The sequence below is a fragment of the Myotis brandtii genome, unplaced genomic scaffold, assembly GCF_000412655.1.
Source record: "Myotis brandtii unplaced genomic scaffold, ASM41265v1 scaffold51, whole genome shotgun sequence".
Taxonomy (NCBI): domain Eukaryota; kingdom Metazoa; phylum Chordata; class Mammalia; order Chiroptera; family Vespertilionidae; genus Myotis; species Myotis brandtii.
Window position 1 is genome coordinate 2,562,563 of NW_005369442.1, and position 19,766 is coordinate 2,582,328.

The 19,766-nt window shown below is 39.7% G+C and overlaps 1 protein-coding gene across 4 annotated transcripts in view; it reads left to right on the plus strand.

Annotated features, from left to right (window-relative positions):
* The window catches only part of CEP135 (centrosomal protein 135kDa), a 75,634-nt gene that overhangs the window by 32,823 nt on the left and 23,045 nt on the right, over positions 1-19,766 (plus strand). For all 4 annotated transcript variants that reach the window (XM_005877170.2, XM_014548495.1, XM_014548494.1 and 1 more), the window contains 7 exons: positions 394-546; positions 4,652-4,729; positions 9,774-9,925; positions 16,122-16,237; positions 16,306-16,460; positions 17,045-17,100; positions 18,000-18,168. In XM_005877170.2, the coding sequence (XP_005877232.1) occupies positions 394-546; positions 4,652-4,729; positions 9,774-9,925; positions 16,122-16,237; positions 16,306-16,460; positions 17,045-17,100; positions 18,000-18,168 (879 nt within the window). The remainder of the gene's footprint in view (positions 1-393; positions 547-4,651; positions 4,730-9,773; positions 9,926-16,121; positions 16,238-16,305; positions 16,461-17,044; positions 17,101-17,999; positions 18,169-19,766) is intronic.

Genomic DNA, 19,766 nt, shown 5'->3' on the forward strand with positions numbered 1-19,766 from the left:
ATTTATTCCCATATCAGTCTCCCATGAAATCCTGTTACTTCAAGATGGGGAGAAGGACATGCAGGTTAAAAGGTCAATTTGTAAAGTTGTTTTGCCTTTTGGAACTTTCTTAGGATTCTGCAATACAAATTGATCCATTGGCTTAGATTCAGCTTTCTTGGGTCTGCTTAATTAATTACTAGTCATCCATCTGCTAACTGGTTTCTAAAATTTTGTGGCTGGCACTTCCCTCCATCTCCTTCTCTTCTTATTATTATTTCTTTAATCATTTTACTCATTTTCTGGGGATTTGGAAAGAGAGCAAAGGTAGCATGTGTTTAGCTTGCCTTTTTTTAAAAAAAACTGGGAGCATATCCAGAGTGTTTTTTTATTTATATCTTTTAATTCTTTAAGGCTCAGGAAGAATTATCTTCACTAAGACAAGAATCCACCCAAAGCACAGTCTCCCATAATGTTGTTAGTCTGATGGAAAAGGAAAAAGAAGTTGCAATATCTGATTTAAGAAGGGTTATAGCAGAAAAGGAAGCTTTAAAAGACAAGTTAAAAGTAAGTAATAAGATTGACTTATTTTTGAAAGGCAATTTATTGAGAAAAAGGGGGGTCTTTATATGTTTTTCTGTGAAGTGACTATTTAGAATGTACAACTAGGTCAGGGAATGTACAACTAAATTCAAACAATGTTTTTGTATGGTCTTTGAGCTAAGAATGGTGTTTACATTTTTAAATCATTGGAAAGCTATCAAAAGAAAATTTTATGACATCTGAAATATTTGAAATTCAAATTTCATTATTGGTAAATGTTGTTAGAATATGATGCTCATTCATTTGCATGTTCTATGTGGCGTCTTTTTTGCTGCATTTGCAGAATTTGGTAGTTACAACAGAAACTATGTTTCTGGCTCATAAGGCTGAAAATACTTATCTGGTTCTTTATAGAAGATAATTAATTTCTGATTTCAATAGGTAGTTCCTTACATGGAGGGATATTATCTTCTTTTTGTAAAACAGTTTTATTGAAATAGTCACATACCATACACTTCACCCATTTCAAGTGGTTTTTAGTGTATTCACACATTTGTTCAACCATCACATCAATCAGTTTTAGAGCATTTTCATTATCTCAAAAGAAACCCTGTACCCATTATCAGCTGTTTTACATTTCCCCCATCCTCCTCAGACCGAGGCAACCACTAATCTACTTTTTGTCTCAAACAGATTTGCCTACTCTGAGCATTTCATATAAATTGAATCATTCAGTATGCAGTATTTATGTCTGGCTTCTCTCATTTAGCATAATGTTTTCAAGATTCATTCATGTCGTAGTATATATCTCAATACTTTATTCTTTTTTATTCCATCATATAGATGGAAAACATTTTGTTTTATCATTTGTGTTTTTTGGCTATAAAGAATAATGGTGCCATGAATATTCCTGTACAACTTTTTGTGTGGATGTATGTTTTCACTTTTCTTGGGTATATACCTAGGTTCATTTGATGACTACATTTAACCATATTAACAGTTGCCAGGCTGTTTTCCAGAGCACCTGTACCATTTATATTCCCACCGGCAGTGTATACACATCCTCACCAATGCTGTTACTGTCTGTCTTTTTTTATTATTGTCATGCTGGTGGGTAGTATTATCTATTGTGGTTTTGTTTTGTCTTTTCCTGATGGATAATGATGTTGATCATCTTTCCATGTACTTACTTGGCCATTTGTATATCTTTTTTTGGAGAAATGTCAGTTTAGAATCATCCTTTGCCCTTTTTTAGATTGGGTTATTTGTCTCATTATTATTAAGTTGTAAGAGTACTTATATATTATCAATAAAATCCCCTTTATCAGATATGATTTGCAAATACTTTCACCCATTCTGTGTGTTATCTTTTAATTTTCTTAATATCCATTGAAGCACAAACATTTTTAATTTTGAGGAAGTCCAATTTATCTATTTTCTTTGTTGTTTATGTTTTTTGATGTCATATCTAGGGGCAATCTTTTATAACTCCTTTTATAATCTCAGAAAAATACGTTAATATGTATATAAAGCAAGTACTCAGCACATAATAAGAACTCAGTATTAACTGTTAATGTTACTATTACGGAGTTCATAGTTTACTTCCAAAAAAGTGTTATTGAATTAATGTTTAGAAATTAGCAGCTACAATTAGGAATAAGAACATTTAAGCATTATTAGGGTAGTCTCTTTGTCAGAAAATTTCAGTTAAACTTTTACCCTGAAAGAATACTTTCAATTTGCATCTTTTGGAACACTGCCTTCCCAAAGTAATCTACACTAATAAAAGACAAAGATGCTAATGGACCATACCTTCGCTATGCCCACCAGCCAGTCAGAGCGACTATATGCAAATTAACCCAACCAAGATGGTGGCCGGCAGCTATGGGAGCTGGAGCAAGCAGGAGGCTTGGTTGCCCCGGCGGTGGAGGAAGCCAAGCTTCCCGCCAGCTCTGGCCGGCTGTGGCCTCCGTAAAAGGCAACAAAGTTTCAATTATAGAAGCTAAATAAATCCAGCCAGCCTCTACTGGGAGCTTGGGTGGCTGGGGTCTGTGGCCAGCCTGCAAAGAGCCATCAGCCCCTCACCCGGGATGGCCAAACCCTCATGGGGTGAGGGTCCTCGCTGGGGGGCTTGGCCAGCCTACAAACAGCCATCAGACACTCACCCAGGCTGGCCACACCCTCATGGGGTGAGGGTCCCCGCTGGGGGGCTTGGCCAGCCTGCAAACAGCCATAAGGGCTGGCCAGGCACCCCAGCGGGGACCCCCACCCTGAAGGGGCTGTGGCCAGCCTGTAAACAGCCATCAGCCCCTAACCTAGGATGGCCACACCCTCATGGGATGAGGATCCCCATTGGGGGCCTTGGCCAGCCTGCAAACAGCCATCAGCCCCTCACCCAGGCTGGCCAGGCACCCCAGCAGGACCCCCTCCCTGAAGGGGTGTGGCCAGCCTGAAAACGGCCCTCAGCCCCTCACCCAGTCTGGCCAGGCACCCCAGCGGGATCCCCACCCTGATCCAGGACATCCTTCAGGGCAAATCAGCCGGCCCCCACCCATGCACTAGGCCTCTATCCTTCTATATAATAAAAGCCTAAGTGGCCAATAAGGCAGAACGTCCAGAACAACTGGTCGCTATGATGTGCATTGACCACCAGGGGGCAGATGCTCAGTGCAGGAGTTGCCCCCTGGTGGCCAGTGTGCTCCCACAGGGCCAGAAGTGGGGCTCATGGCTGGCAAGCGCAGCAGTGGAGGCGGGAGCCTCTCCCACCTCTGCGGCAGCACCAAAGAAGGAGCAGCGAGCAAAGCAGTAAGGAGCAGCGAGTAGGAGGGCAGTAAGGAGCGAGGGGTCCCGGACTGCGAGAGGGATGTCCAACTGCCAGCTTAGGCCCGATCCCCGCGGGGAGTGGGCCTAAGCCAGCAGGTGACATCCCCCGAGGAGTCCTGGACTGTGAGAAATATCTGACTGCTGGAGCGGGGAGGGAGGGATCAGACCTAAGCTGGCAGGCAGACATCCCCCAAGGGGCAGGTCAGGCTGAGGGGACACCCCCTGCACAATTTTGTGCAATAGGCCTCTAGTATATAATAAAAGGGTAATATGCAAATTGACCCTAACAGCAGATAGACTGGGAATGACTGGTCACTATGACACACACTGACCACCAGGGGGGAGACAGTCGATGCAGGAGCTGCCCCCTGGTGGTCAGTGTGCTCCCACAGGGGGAGCTCTGCTCAGCCACAAGCTAGGCTGATGGCTGCCAGTACAGCGGTGGTGGTGGGAGCCTCTCCCGCCTCCTCAGCAGCGCTAAGGATGTCCGACTGAAGCTATGCCTGCTCCCTGCTGGCAAGTGGACATCCCCCAAGGGCTCCTGGGCTGCCAGAGGGATGTCTGACTGCCAGCTTAGGCCCAATCCCCCGGGGAGCGGGCCTAAGCCAGCAGGTGGGCATTCCCCGAGGGGTCCCAGACTGCGAGAGGGCACAGGCTGGGCTGAGGGACCCTCCCGAGTGCACCAATTTTTGTGCACCGGGCCTCTAGTCCTATATAATAAAAGCCTAATATGATAAGTGTTTGGTCGTCTGGTCGGCCATTCAACCAATCAAAGCGTAATACACTAATGATATGCTAAGGCCGCTCAACCGCTCACTGACCACCAGGGGGGCAGACACTTCAACCAGTGGGTTAGCTTGCTGCTGGGCGATCGGGACTGAGCAAGACGGGCTGGACACGTTCTGGTGGCTTGCATAGTCCTGCAGTATTCTGTTTCCTTTCTCTCTCTGATCTCATTTTTATTTCCCTTACACTCTGTTCTCAGGACATACTCCTGAATATACTTAACCTGCTGGCTTTTTTCCCTTTATGGTTATGCTAATGAATCAATCTATATAAATTTTTAGAAATGAATTTATGCCAATCTGTGTCTTCTGTTACAATCACACATGGAGGTAGAGTGTTGCTGTTTTTTTCAACCAAAAGCATCGTGTTTTTTTTTTCATGTTTAATAATTTTCTTTCTAAAACATTTTGTTATTTAAAAAAACCAAGTAGAATAGTACTGGAGACTTGCATTGCTTACTTTCATAATTTTGTTGTATTATCTAATGTGCATAAATATCTTTTATAAAATTCTCTTTCAGAGTTTCCAGGAAATGAGTCTTTTTGGAAAATCAGAATTAGAGAAAACTATTGAACATTTAACATATGTTAATCACCAGGTAATTCATCAAATTTGATTTGGGGTATATTATGTTGTATGAATGACTATGTTAATTATAGTTTTAATATACTGTATATTTTTGATATTACAAAATAGTATGATGCTAGAGCAGCTGTATAAAAATGATAGACTCTGTACTACGAAGACTGACTATTTGGGTCCAAATCCCTCTCTATCACCTATTACCTGTAGGCAGTACTTAAACTTTCCATCCCTCAATTTTTTTATTTGTAAAATAGGAATAGTGCTAGTACTTAATTTGTGGAGAGTAAATGAGTTAATACATATTAAGAATTTAAAAGAGTCACTGGCATATTGTAAGTACGCAGTAGTGTTAGTTATGCTTGTTGTTTTGCCCTTGTTAAAAATTTAATATAAGGATGTAGAGTACACAGTAAAATTCATTTGCATTCCTTATTGCTCTCTTTAGAAATAGGATTTTGAACAAACTGGTATTCTGACGGTCTTTTTTGTCTCTGTGTTTCATTTTGTCATTGTTTTTATTTGTCTACTAATTCTTTGATTGATTTCTTTCTCCTTTGGATTAGTTATTTTTTTTCTCTCCTCGTGGTTTGTAGTTTCCTGCTTCTGTGCGTGCTCAGTACCTTTAAATTGGATGTCAGACATTGTGAATTTTACCTTCTTGGTTGCTGGATTACTATAAATATTCTTGAGGTTTGTTCTGAGATACAATTAAGTCAGATGGAGGTAGTTTAATCCTTTTCACTTTTGCATTTAAGCTTCATTGGGTGGGACCAGAGTACATTTAGTATTGAACTAATTTTGTTTCACTACTGAGACAAAAACCTTCTGAGTACACTTCCTTTTACCCCATGAATTATGTTGTTTTCAAATGAGTGATATGAACAGGAACTATTCCAGGCCCTGCATGAGTCCTGAGTATTGTTGCTTCTCATTCTTTGATGGTTCTTCCCCTGACCTTGAATAGCATCCTCTATACTGAGCTCTGCTCAGCTGAATACTCAAGGGCCACCCTTTGCAGAACTCCAGAGCTCTCACTCTATGCAGCTCTCCTCCAGTATCTGCCCTGAAAACTCTAATCTTCTTGTCCTCCCTTGACTCTCAGTCCTGTCTTTTGAACTTAGGGGAACCACTAGACTCCACCTGGGTTCCTTTTCCTGTGCCACAGTTTGGAAATTATTCAGGCAACAAGCTGGAGCAATCAGAGGGCTCATCTCATTTGTTTCTTGTCTCTCGGTCACTGTCAATCGTTGCCTGATGCTCAGTGTCTTGAAAATCATTGTTTTATATATTTTGTCTTTTCTTTTTTTTTTAATTATTCAAATAGAAGGGTTCCTGTGACTCCAGCTTGTGTAGAAACTGAAAGTGAGAGTTAATTAACTGGAAAATATAAGTACTAGAAGTCACTGGAAAGAGACTAAGAGAAAATATAAAATAAGTTAAAGTCTTAAGAGAATGAAGTAAGAAGGTATAACATATGTTTAGTCAGAATTCTAGGAGAATATAATAGAATGTAGGCGAGGCAGTAGTTGAAGAGATGATGGCTGATAATTTTCTAGGAATTATAAAACATAGGAATCCTCGGATTTAGAATGTGCAATGAATTCCAGTGGCATGATAAATAATACAATATACTTGTGTATAAATTTCCAGGCTCTTTATAGAAAACATTATGCAACCTTATTGAAAGACATTAAAGAAGACAAACAAGTGGAGATATATATCAGGTTTATACAAAAAGGTGACAGATATTCATGTTTATAAAAAGAATGTACATTCTCCCCAAATTGATCTATAAAGTTAATGTAGATCTGTCTGAAATCTCAAGAAGGTGGTGTGTGTGAACACTGACAATAGATTTTAAAATTTGCATGGAAACAAAGAGCCAAGATTCACAAATAATTTTAAAGAAAAACATGATGTAGAAATTGTTCTGTCAGTTATGAAGGCTTCAGAGGTAGTAGATTTCCTCTACTTTATTTTCTAACCCCTTCTATTGATTTTTTAATATATATATTTTTTCTTTCTTTATTTCCAAGAGAACATTTTAGAAAGAGGTGGGAGATATCTGGGTGTGAGAGTCCCAGTATATAGACTTTCAGCCAGTCTCCTTGTTAATTCTTCTCCTGACCCCAACCTAATGCTTGGTGCTTCAGCGAGCTGAGCTTCTTCTGGATACATCATCAGGCTGCATATTGGTATTTCCTGTTGTGGTCCCTGTAGATTAATGGTGCTCCTAAGAGGCAAATATCTGGGGAATTTTGGGTTGTCATAATTAGCAGGTGCTTCTTGTATCTAGTAGGTATTGGCCAGGGAGGCTACTAAGCATCCTATAATACAGAGGACACCCTTCCCATACCCCACAACAAAGAATTATCTGGCACCAAAAGTCATTAGTTTTTAGATTCAGAAATTGCTTTAGATTGTATCTTTCATTTTGAGTCATTATTCAATCTACTCTTGTCTTCCACAAGTTGTTGAAGTCACTTACTAGAGGCCCGGTGCATGAAAATTCGTGCACTCAGGAGGGTACCTCAGCTCAGCCGGCCGGCGTCCTCTCAAGTCCGCGACCCCATCGGGGGATGTCCACCTGTTGGCTTAGGCCCGCTCCCCGAGGGAGCGGGCCTAAGCTGGCAGTCAGCCATCCTTCTGGCAGCCTGGGAACCCTCGAGTGATGTCCACCTGCCACAGTCGGACATCCTTAGCACTGCCGAGGAGGTGGGAGAGGCTCCTTCCACCCCGCTGTGCACGCAGCCTTGTGGCTGAGCAGAGCACCCTCTGTGGAAGTGCACTGACCACCAGGGGGCAGCTCCTGTGTTGAGCTCCTGCCCCCTGGTGGTCAGTGTGCTTCATAGTGACCCGTCGTTCCTGGTAGTTCCGCCGTTAGTGTCAATTTGCATATTGCCCTTTTATTATATAGGATGAGCATATAGGATAGCTTTCTTATTCTTTTATTGCCATTTTAGCACTGTTTCCAGAGGGAGGAGAGATAAAATGTGGTTAGTTTACAGTTTTAACCAGAAGACATATTTATTACTAATATTTCTTGGTTTTGAAATTTATATGTACATTATTCTATTTTGTATTTATTTTTGTACAGTATATAAAATAAAATAGAAATCTACCTGTTTTTTCCTCCAATGAGTGGCTGTTCCAACTCTATTTTTAAAGTTTTTATTATTTTCTCCCTTTCCTAATTTACATCTGTGTACATGTATTTCCTTGTCAATTTCTATGTGAAATCCACACTGTTTTAATTACAGTAGCTTTCTAATTTATTTTGACATCTCATAAAGCAAGTCGACTTGCATTCTTCCCCAACCCCAATTTCTCCTGGTTTGTTTTTTTAATGTCTGAACTTATCTGTTCCTCATAGAAAATCTCACTGTTGAATGAACTCAAACTTGGAGGTAGAAGCTCTCAGAGAGGACAACCTACATCTCTTGACAATCTGTTCTGGCGTTTTTCTTTGGCCTCCTTCATTCTCTTAGCCTAAAGTTTAGCATATTCTGTGGTATCTTCCTTATTTTTTTTAGCACAGTATGCTGCTTCTTCAGAGCAGTATGCCAACTTGTTGCAGTACACGTGCAATAAAAGGACACTGAATCTTGGGTACTGTGGTCCTAGGTTTCGTACCTTCTTTGTTTAGGGGTTTTCTCACAACATATTGACGGATATCTTCTTTAGAGAGATTGAAAAGTTTGTGGATTTTGCTAGCTCTTTTGGACCCCAGGCAAAAAGGCACAGTAGTATCAGTGAGACCAGGAATGTCTCCCTCCATCCCCCTTTTTCTTTTAATCCTCACCTGAGGATATTTTTCCACTGATTTTTAGGGAAAGTGGGAGAGGGAAAAACAGAGAAACATCAATGTGAGAGAAATACATTGATTGGTTGTCTCCTGCACGAACCCCAACCAAGGTCCGGGCTGGGGAGGAGTCTGCAACCAAGGTACGTGCCCTTGACCGGAATTGAACCTGGGACCCCTAGGTCCGCAGGCTGACGCTTTATCCACTGAGACATACTGGCTAGGGCATCTCCCCTTTTTTAACAATGACCAAGTTGAGAATACTGAAATTGGCATCCACAATGCAACCTGAACAGAATTGCACTTTCTCCAGTCCTCCTTGGTCTATAACAGGAATTCCCCCTTAGTAGCAGATGTACTTGGCCATGGATCAAGACACACTGGTTCATGGGGAAACCTTGATTGTCATAGCCACCACAGATTGGAACCACATAACCCTTCCATCTTCACCCAGAGCATCAGCAGCAACTTCTATGGCCCTTCTCATAAAAGGCATAAGTTTGCGTTCATCATCTACTTCAATGGGTTTCTGGCAGCCAGTGGCTGGGAAAGAGATGTTCAGCTTCATTCTGAAGTAGCCGACTGCCTTCAAGGCGCCATGAGAAAGCTGTTTTTTCTTAAATTCCTTTTTTCCTAAATGAATTTTAGAATGAAATTTAAGCCACCCACCCCCTTATTTTAAAAACAGTTCTGTTAGGATTCTTGTTAAAATTTCATTGAATTTATAGTTATTTCAGGAAATTGTATTACATTTCCAGTATTGTATTTCCATTCAGAAACATGTATGTCTTTACATTAAATCAGGTTATGTTTTATGCCCTGCAGGAAAATTTTTCAGTTTTTTCATATGTCTTCCCCATTTGTGTTTGGGTTACAGTATTTTCTGATATGATTTTTCTTCAAATCAGGCCTACCCACGTGCTGGTTTTGTTTCGTTTTGTTTTTAGATATTTCTTAAAATTTTTGCTTTGCTAATTGTTTCCCTTTCTCTTTTTATAGTTTTCATGAATATTTCATTTTCTTCCTTTCTTGCTTTTTTTTGGTATACATTCTTTCATTTCAATGATACTGAAAAGGAGAGATAAATGTATATGCCTATTCTTACAGGTAGAATCTAAAGTGTACACATGATTTTTAAAGGACTTTTAAATAAATCTATTTTCCCTTAGTTTTCTTCCAGAAGTGTTATTAAAATATGCTTAAGGAAAATAAAATTAAGACATGTATGTATTAACTTTTAAAATTTAAATTATAGCTTGAAAATGAAAACTGTGAATTAAAGTCTAAAATGTTAATAATGAAAGAATCAATGGAATCATTAGAGAACAAAGCAAAATTCCAAGCTCAAAAACTTAGCCATGTGGCTGGTGACTCATCTCTTCATAAAACAGAGATGAACTCACTTAGGTAAGTTTGTTGAATGCTTTGTTATTTCACCTCTGGGAACAAGTTGGTGGCTGTGTGAGGTTTGTTGTGGTGGCATTTTTGGACTAGGCCTTTGAGCAGTAGTACCCAAAGTTGGCCTTGCAGCAGAATCACCTGCGGAACTTTTAAAAAGTCTGGAGGTTCTTATTCACCGAATAAATCTGAGTAGATTTTGAGTATCCGTATTTTTAAAGACTTTCTTAGGTTGATATGATTGCAGGCAATTTTTTGTACCTACATGTTTCAAAAATTCCCCTAACAGATCCTTAAGATCATTTGTACTCTATAGCATAGGATTGCTGAAAATTACAGAATTTTTTTGCTACCTATGTCACTGTCCTTATCTTTCCTGTTTCAAAGAAATATAAAATCAGAGTATTTATATACAGAGTTTAAAATGGTGATATGTCTGAAAAATGGTAAGGTCAGTATGAAAAAATAGGCTGAATCTATAGGTTGGATTCAGGTTATGAAGTTGGTATGATAACCAAGTGTGTCTGGATTTTATCTTATAAACATAGAGAACAAAAAGAAAATTTTAATCCAGGGGGTGACATGAGTAGCATGCCTTTTTAAAAAATGAATTCTGGCAGAAATAGGAAAGATGAGTTTGGAGTCTTAAGAAACTGATGGCAAATGAGAGAGCATGTGTCTGAACTGAAATAGTGGCAGTGAACTTAGAGAACAGAGGCCAGGTTTAGGAAACATTTCTTACATAAAATCAACAGGATTGGATGACTTGTGTGGAAATGAGAAAAAGATACAGCAATGCAGAATATTTACCTTAGGATATTGGGTTGGTTAGCCATTGGTCCATTTGGAATGCAGATGGCTGAAGGAAATAAACAGTCAATGAAAATAGGTTTTCTCTGGACTGGGATTTGCAATAAGTTAAAAGATACCAAGTCAGAAGAAAGGCATCACTCTGAAATATCAGAGGAAATAATTTCTCTAAATACATTTGTAATAAGAAGCAGGAAAGGATTTTCAGACATCAACATGACATTGCATATATGAAAGTAAATCAGTCATTAAGTAGTAACAACTTGAGATCCAACAGGATTGTAGTAATGACAATTAGAGAAAAAGATTGATAAATAAAAACAAAGTGTTGGTGAACAGAATGGAAATACCAGAAAACTGAGTTGGTGGAGTAGAAAACAAACTCAAGGAATTCACCTAGAATTCAAAACTCAGAAGGATAAAAAGAAATGATGAGCGAAAGAGACATGGATCTAATATACAAACACTGAGAATTGCAAAATTTTATAGTAAAATAAACAGCAGAATTTGAAAATCAAAAGGATAGTTAGGAAAAGGCCTGAGATTATATTCCTAAGGAATTCCTGATTATCAAACAAAACTTAATGAAATAAGACCAAGAGCTGGATGTGTCCGTTTAATTAAGGAAATCACAGGGCATCTTAAATTTTTGCTCTTTGCTATTTGACTACAAGTCTTGGTAAGTTAGACATTAGGTAAAGAACTAAAATAGAAGCTGCTTTTTCCCTCCCCTCCCCTCTTTTTTGTACATCCTATGAAGGAGAGCTACTTGAATGGACCACCCCCCACTTCTTCTGGTTCATGTCTATATTCAAATCCAAAGTACAAGTACCATGGTATATTTTTGTCACGCAGAACTACTAGGCTACCCTTCCCCCTTTTTGTCCAGCAGCTGACTGGATCTGGCATTTACTCCATTTTGCTTTGTGCTTCAGACTATGGCCACAATCTCCTTTTCTTTCCTCACAGGAGGCCCTTCACAGTCTTAGGCACTTAGCGCAGAGCTTTCAGTGCCTTCTCTTGGTTACCCTGGCCTACAGCTCCTTTGGTGTTTTCTTTGATATACTAATCCCCTTTTCTCTGGTGAGCTCAATCTGCTACTTTCCTCATCTAGGGGTGATTCCGTAACTTTGTTTTGCTCTGACAGAAAAATCTGACTTATCTTGCTTCTGAGGAAAGTACGTCAGTCCCGTTCTCCATATCAGTAAACATTGATAGAACCATGAGTTCAAGCCGTCAGGTCCAAATCCAAAGCTGAACTCAATACAAACCGTAATGCCAAGCACTCTACGGAAGCAAAGCCACACTAGTCAAACCTCATGCCACTTTTAATGTGGTTAATAGAGATCTTGCTACCCTTTTAACCACATCAAGTTCTCTTGACATGAAGACATTTAAGAAGCTGATGCTTAGACAGAGGAATCACAGGTTCCTTTCCATCCATTTGGTGGACCCATCTTTTCTTTTCAATCCTGAGTCAGGCATTTCTCACCAAGTTTCAGTGCCACCAGTTGCTTTTCACCAAACAGGACTATATCAAGCATAGTTTTAAATTGTCCAAGTAGAGGATCTTTGGTTTGGTTTCTTGGTACAGCACCAGAGGACATAATACAAAATCCCATTTTATAACCAAATGACTGTGTTCTCCCTTGAATTTTAGCAGGTGCTGGCAAGCTATGGCCTGCTACCAATTTTTGTTAAAACCCAAGCGCCAGGAATGGTTTTTACATGTTTAAATGATTGAAAAAGATCTCAATACAAGATTAATATTTTGTGACCTAAAAATTATATGAAGTTCAAATTTCAGTGCCTGTAAGTTGTATTGAACCACAACCACACTCCTTCACTTATATGTTATCTATCGCTGTTTTTGTGCTACAAAGGTAGAATTGAGTACATGCAACAGAGACTACCTGGCCCACATTGTTTAAAATACTCTGTCCTTTTATAAAAAAAAAGTTTACTGACCCCAGCTCCAGAGGATGGCTAGCATCCCCTGAGGGGCTAAGACCATCTTTCCTGGGTAGAGCAAAATTGCCTTATAGCAAAAATGTTAAGTGGTGGGCCATAACCATAGACTGTTAGAGACATCTAAAATAAAACAGGTTGGATGTGGAGAGAGCAGAGTGCCTGAAGAATGACTCCTCTGTGATTAACACATCCAACAGCAACTTGGGCTTACTCCTCACAGGTGGCAGAATACTATGACCTTCCTGTGACATTATGCCGTATACATTAAAAAAAAATTTAATAAAACAGGTAAACCATATCAGTCTCTTTTTCTTCTAATAGGCCGTTAAAATTCCAGCCTACCCTTAGATGGAACTTCAGCTCCATATTAGAACTTGAGCACTTTTTATGAATAAAGGACCCTTTAAGATGCTGTTCATTATGAAGGGAAGTAATTACTTTGCCCTCTAAAATGAAAGCATGAATACCTCCTATATAATAAAAGGCTAATATGCAAGTCGACTGAACGGTGGAATGACTGGTTGCTATGATGTGCACTGACCACCAGGGGACAGACGCTCAACGCAGCAGCTGTGGTCAGTGTGCTCCCACAGAGGGAGCACTGCTCAGCCAGAAGCCTGGCTTATGGCTGGCAAGCACAGCAGCGTTGGCAGGAGCCTCTTTTGCCTCCGTGGCAGGTGGACATCCCCCGAGGGCTCTTGGACTGTGAGAGGGTGCATGCCAGGCTAAGGAACCCCCCCCCCCAGGGCATGAATTTTATGCACCAGGCCTCTAGTGTAATCCAATATAATAAAAGGCTAATATGCAAATTGACGGAATGGTGGAACGACCGGTCACTATGACGCGCACTGACCACCAGAGGGCAGACACTCAAAGTAGGAGCTGCCCCCAGCCCGCAGGCCCCGACTGGGCGGGTGGCGGGGTCGGCAAGCAGGCAGCACCAGGCCAGCCAAGGCAGGTGCCAGCAGGGGCTCCCCAATCGTCCTGCCAGTCACCCTGCAGAGGGAGGCGACTGGCGGTGGAGGGCGGGGCCAGTGGATGGGCGGTGCCAGGCCAGCCAAGGCGGGTACCAGTGGGTGCCCTCTCGATTGCCCCACCAGTCGCCCCACACATCGGCCCTGATCGCCAGCCAGGCCTTGGGACCCTACCTGTGCATGAATTTCGTGCACCAGGCCTCTAGTATAATATAACTGAGGAAGTTGAGGCTCAGAGAGATGGGCCTATACAGCCACATGGGTAGTAGAGAGCTAGAACTTTGATTATAAGTGAAGTTTTATTGATTTACTTTCTGGTGGGAAGTCATCACTTCCCTTTGCTGTGTTTATAGCACTTTCAAAGCTAAGAAATTGATTGTTTTACTAATAACTTAGTTCTCAAAATTTCCTTTCCAGACACCATGATAAACAAATAATATGATAGTCATTCAGCTATTCTTCACAATGAACTTTATACTATACCTCAGTTCTTTCATTAAGAAGACCTTTTAAAATTTTTATTCATTTTTTTTAATCCTCACCTGAGGATATTTTTCCATTGATTTTTAGAGAATGGAAGAGAGAGGGAAAGACAGAGAAATATCGATGTGAGAGAAACACATTGATTGGTTGCCTCCTGCATGCACCCCAACCAGGGCCTGGGCCTGGGCTGGGGAGGATCCTGCAACCGAGTTACGTGCCCTTGACTGGAATCGAATCCTTCGGTCCTCAGGTTGACGCTCTAGCCACTTCGGCTGTGCATGAAGACTTTTATCTTAGCAGCAATACTTCTTTTAGAAAAGTTACGTCCAGATCTGGTATAGAATTTCTGTTGTCCCCTTCCCTGTCTACACTAGAATATGAAAGACAAAGCTATATTTAGGACTCACCAAGGACTTCCTGTATAACCAATCAAGATGTTACTTTATTAACCTGACTTTCATTAGGAATTAACTCTGCTAATAAACTAAGATGTAAAGAGGTCTTTACATTTCTACTTAGAATTTCAAGCACAGCCAACTACTTGGAATTCTGTGGGCCATTCTGTTTTTAAAAGGACTCTGTATAACTTATTGGTAGACATTTTCCCTTCCACATAAGATGTTGGTCTCCCTGTATTCTTATAGAAGGCAATGTTGATGTAGTAGAAAAACCACTGATATCAAGTTAGACTAGCCTGGATTTACATCTTTTCTTGTCACCTTGGACAAGTTATTATTTTTCTATAAAATGGGGACAATAGCTTTAATTTTGGAACTGTTCTAGGAATAAGTGAGCTAATATATAAAAGTATCAATACAATGAATACGTCCTGTGGTTATATCCCTCAGAGCAATAGCTGTAGCTTTAAGAACAGATTGAATATAGTGCAGTCATCTGGACTCAGATAATTTTATGGAATAAAATTTCTTGACCATAGAATCTTTCTTACTGGGTTCTGTTTGGTTGTACAGTTCTAAAGAAGTCATCCTCAACTTGACTTTTCTCCTTCCTCTGGGTCATCATTCACTTGCCATTAGAAGAATGTGTCATGTCTTTCGTCTTTCAGAACACCTCAGTATGGCCAGTAAAACTTCATTTTCAAGGAGCTGTTCTATCTTACTAGTGGTTTCAGAATCCAGACCTCCTCCCCATTAGGCAGTTCTAAGCTAAGCTACACTTGGTATCTTCTTCCCTGTCATATCCTCAGGCAAACCCTAAAAGGAACCTGTGGGAATTCCCAATAAATAGCCTGAGGTGGGAGTTTTGTCTTTCCAGCATGTCAGGGTTAAGAACTGGTAGGCCAGGGCTAAAAGCATTCTAAAGTCTCTATCACATGACAGCAAGTTCTTGTTACTTCTGACAAATAATCTTACTAAATCAGGACGAGATTACTCTGAAATTGTCTTTACTTCCTCTGTACATCCTTTATTTTGCTCCCTGAAACCAATCTTTAGTCTTAAATCCTTATTGCACTACAATAAATGCCTACTTTCCCAGTTTACTATGACCTCCAATTGATTACCTGCCAAAAAAAGTCAGAAAAGGAAGCATAATTAAAAGCTCACTGGACTGGATGGTCAGGACTCACATGAGTAATCCTTTGAAGTGCCAGGCCATTCTGTAAAAACAGGACTTTCTTTTTGCCTCCACTATTGGAAATAGATTTTAAGAGGAGGAGGGTTGATATTAGGAAACTGAGATGAGTTAAAACTACCGGGAAGCCTCTAGAAAAGAGTACACATTAACTTGATTTTTATACTGTATTATTTTTAGGAAGATGAACCATTTTGGAGAATGGTGGATGGCGAGAAATAATATATAATGCCATTGATTATACTGGAAGAGCTTTAAGAAATAAAAGAAATTTTTAAAAATAAGAAAAATATTTTTTGAGATCTCTCACCTTTTAAAAATTATTTCTACCAGAGATAAAGAATACCATTTGTTTTTGTCCACTGATTCTTTAGGATAGTAAATGAGCAGCTACAGCAGTCACTTGATGATTATGAGCACCGACTTTCCATCCAAAGAGGTGAACTTGAATCAGCCGAAGCACAAATTAAAATGCTGGAGGAAAATATAGGTAATTGTTTTTAAATTTTGTTTTTGCTAATCCTAATTTGCTTTGGCTAACAAACATTTCATTTATAGGTAAACTACACCTTAAGATGACTTCACAGGATCAAGAGGCTCATGTCATGAAAAAGACCATTGGTGTTATTGATAAAGAAAAAGATTTCCTTCAGGAGACTGTAGATGAGAAGACAGAACAGATTGCAAACTTGCAAGAAAACCTTGCTAATAAAGTATGTGCTTGTTAAATATTATTATCCAGTATCTGAACAGAAAAGATTATTTCATTCTCTGTTTCAAGTATGCAGTTCTTATCGCCCATGTATAAGTTAAGACCCAGGCCATATCTTCTAATATGTTTAAATTTCATTTTATCTCAGTAAGTTGAATCTTCAGAATTTCTATTTCTAGAATGTAATTTTATCAGATGTGATTACAGCAAACTCAAGGAAACAATTTAAGTTCTTAGTGTGAATAGAAGCATGCCAATACTTGAAATACAGTTGGGACGTAGAGCTTTCATTTATAGCACCTATATAATAAAAGACTAATATGCAAATTGTCCCCTCGACTGGTAGTTCGACCAGGAGTTTGACCAGGGGTGGGGCCAGCCGGCCAACCGCCTGTGGCCCCTCTCCCCCGGCCGGCCCCGCCTCTGATCGGCCCCCCCCACCCGCGCACGAATTCGTGCACCGGGCCTCTAGTAAGTTATATAATTGGATTTGAACTGAGTAAATGTGATAAATTGTATAAATTCAACTAAAGACATTTCTATATAAATTGTTTAGAATCTTATATATTTTTGTAATTTCTCTAGGAAAAAGCTATTGCTCAGATGAAGATAACGTTCTCAGAGTATGAATCTTCTCTGAAGTAAGTAATCAGTGTAATGGCATCCATCTTCTTTAGAAATTTTCGGTGAATGCAGCTCTATTTAAGTAGCATCTGTCAATAGTTACATTTCCATTTTTCTATTTTTGCCAATGACAGCAGCATTATTTTCTCAGTCTCTTGCATGAAAATGTTATGTTATCTTTAACTTGCTGCCATCTTTTATCATCCACATCTAAGCACTATGTCTTACTATTTTTTTACATGCTACTTGCTCTTTGTTTTTATTATAACTACCCTATGCAGGCCCTAATTATTAAAATATAGATTACTTTAGTAGTAGCCAGTCTTGAATTTATTCTAAGTCTAAACCTATCTTGAACAAAATTTTATATTTTATGTGTAGTCTCTTTACTTCAAGACAAAAGTCACTAATTATGTATATTCTGTGTACCCTTTTATATTATACTGTAGGCCCAGTGCATGAAATTCATGCAAGGGGCTTGGCCCTCACAGCCACAGCGGCTTGCCTTGGCCCTCGCAGTCCCGGCTTTGTCCGGAAGGTTGTCCAGCTGTCCAGTCTAATTAGCATAATATGCTTTTATTATTATAGATAATAGTGGGAACTTAACCATTAAATAAATATTTGCCAATAGAATCTGTTATTATTTTATTACTTACCAAATGACTTTCCTAATACTTGAAAGTCTTCTGTTTTTACTTGACTTTTAGAATAATAATTTATTTTATGACTTCAATTGCTCATAATGATTGGTAGAGAGCTAAAATGTCTCCTTTACCTAATTAATCAGTATCTTAATGCAGTATTTATAATTTCTTGTATTCTTAATATACTTAATTCAGAGTAAAACAGTTTTCTTTTAAATGAACTAAATTATTAAAAAAGCTTAGTTTTTATTTTTACATCACTCGTGTAACAGCCAACTAAAGGAAACTCTAACTAATCGGGACCGTGAGATAAACAGCCTCCTGCGCCAGCTTGATGCAACTAACAAAGAACTCGATGATGTAGGAAGATCTAAAGAAATATCTTGTAAGGAAAATAGAAGATTACAAGATGATCTGGCTACAATGGCAAGAGAAAACCAAGTATGAATACAATGCATAAACTTAAGTAGTTTTACAGTATACAGTTTTACAGAATATTCTTTTTTTGCTATATTTTAAAGCTTTAAATATGCTTTTTAAATTTTAATAATATAAATATCAACATTAATAATTCTTTAAGGATAATGATGTTTATAAGATTTTTTTAAAGTGTGGTTTAGAATGCTGCTATATATTACAGGGTGCCTAATGGGTACAACCATGGTCTCCTCACTATTTTGGTCTTTATTGTAAGAACTATAGCTGGTAACATGGTATTTATTCTAGATGGCAGAAATTGTTATCACCCTACTGGGTGAGGACCTCAGAATCACTTCCAGGGCAAAGTTACTATGTTTTAAAGACCCATGATACATTTTAATTATTCTTACTTCTAGTCGGCTTAATTTATTTACAGCAGTGGTGGAGAACATCCAGCCTGTGGGCCATTTAAGGCCCGCAAAATAATTTGATCTGGCCCTGCCAAGGAATAGGGATGAGTTAATTAAATATTTGACCAAATATAGCAGGCTAATTTTTAAGTTGATAATTTTGTATGGCCTGTGAATGATAATATAAATATCCAGATGGCCCTTAGCAGAAATAAGGTTCCCCACTCCTGATTTACAGGTATAAGTAAATTAATGAATATTTTAGAATGTCAAATACTTAAAGGTATTATTTTTGTTTGTGCTGGTTTATTAAAGGGTTATACCCAGAAGACCAATAATTTTCCTATTGTAAATATTTTGTTTTGTTTTTTTTAAATTTCTTTCAACATTATTCCATTTAAAGCATATTGCTGTTACATGAATTTTTTTCAATGCCAACATTTGACCAGATACATGATTAGGAATGTTGTAGGAGGTATGTGGTAATATTTGGTTAAAAGTCAAGATCAGCCTTGCCAGTGTGGCTCAGTGATTGAGTGCTGACCTATGATCCAGGAAGTCATGGTTCAATTCCCAGTCAGGGCACATGCCCCAGTTGCAGGAATGTGGGGAGTGTGGGGCATGCAGGAGGCAGCTGATCAATGATTCTCTCTCATCATTGATGTTTCTGTCTCTCCCTCTCCCTTCCTCTCTGAAATCAATAAAAATATATATTTTTTAAAAAGTCAAGATTGGCCCTGGCTAGTGGTGTTTAGTGGTTAGAGTGTTGGGCTGCACACCAAAGGGTTTCGGGTTTGATTCCTGCTCAAGGGCACATACTTGGGTTTCAGGTTCGATCCCAGCCCTGGTCTGGGCTTGCGTGGGAGGCAACCAATCTATTAGATTATTAACATACTAGAGGCCTGGTGCACGAAATTCGTGCACGGGGGGGTGGTCCCCCTCAGCCCAGCCTGCACCCTCTCTAATCCAGGACATCCCTCTCACAATCCTGGACCATTGGCTCCTAATTGCTCACCTGCCTGCCTGCCTGGTTGCCCCTAACTGCCCCCCTCTGCCAGCCTGATCGTCCCTCACTGCCTCTGCGTGCCAGCCTGATCACCCTAACTGCCCCTCCTGTCAGCCTGGTCTCCCCTAACTGCCCCCTGCTGCCAGTCAGGTTGCCCCCAACTGCCCCCTCCCTGCTGGCCTGGTCACCCCTTACTGCCCCCC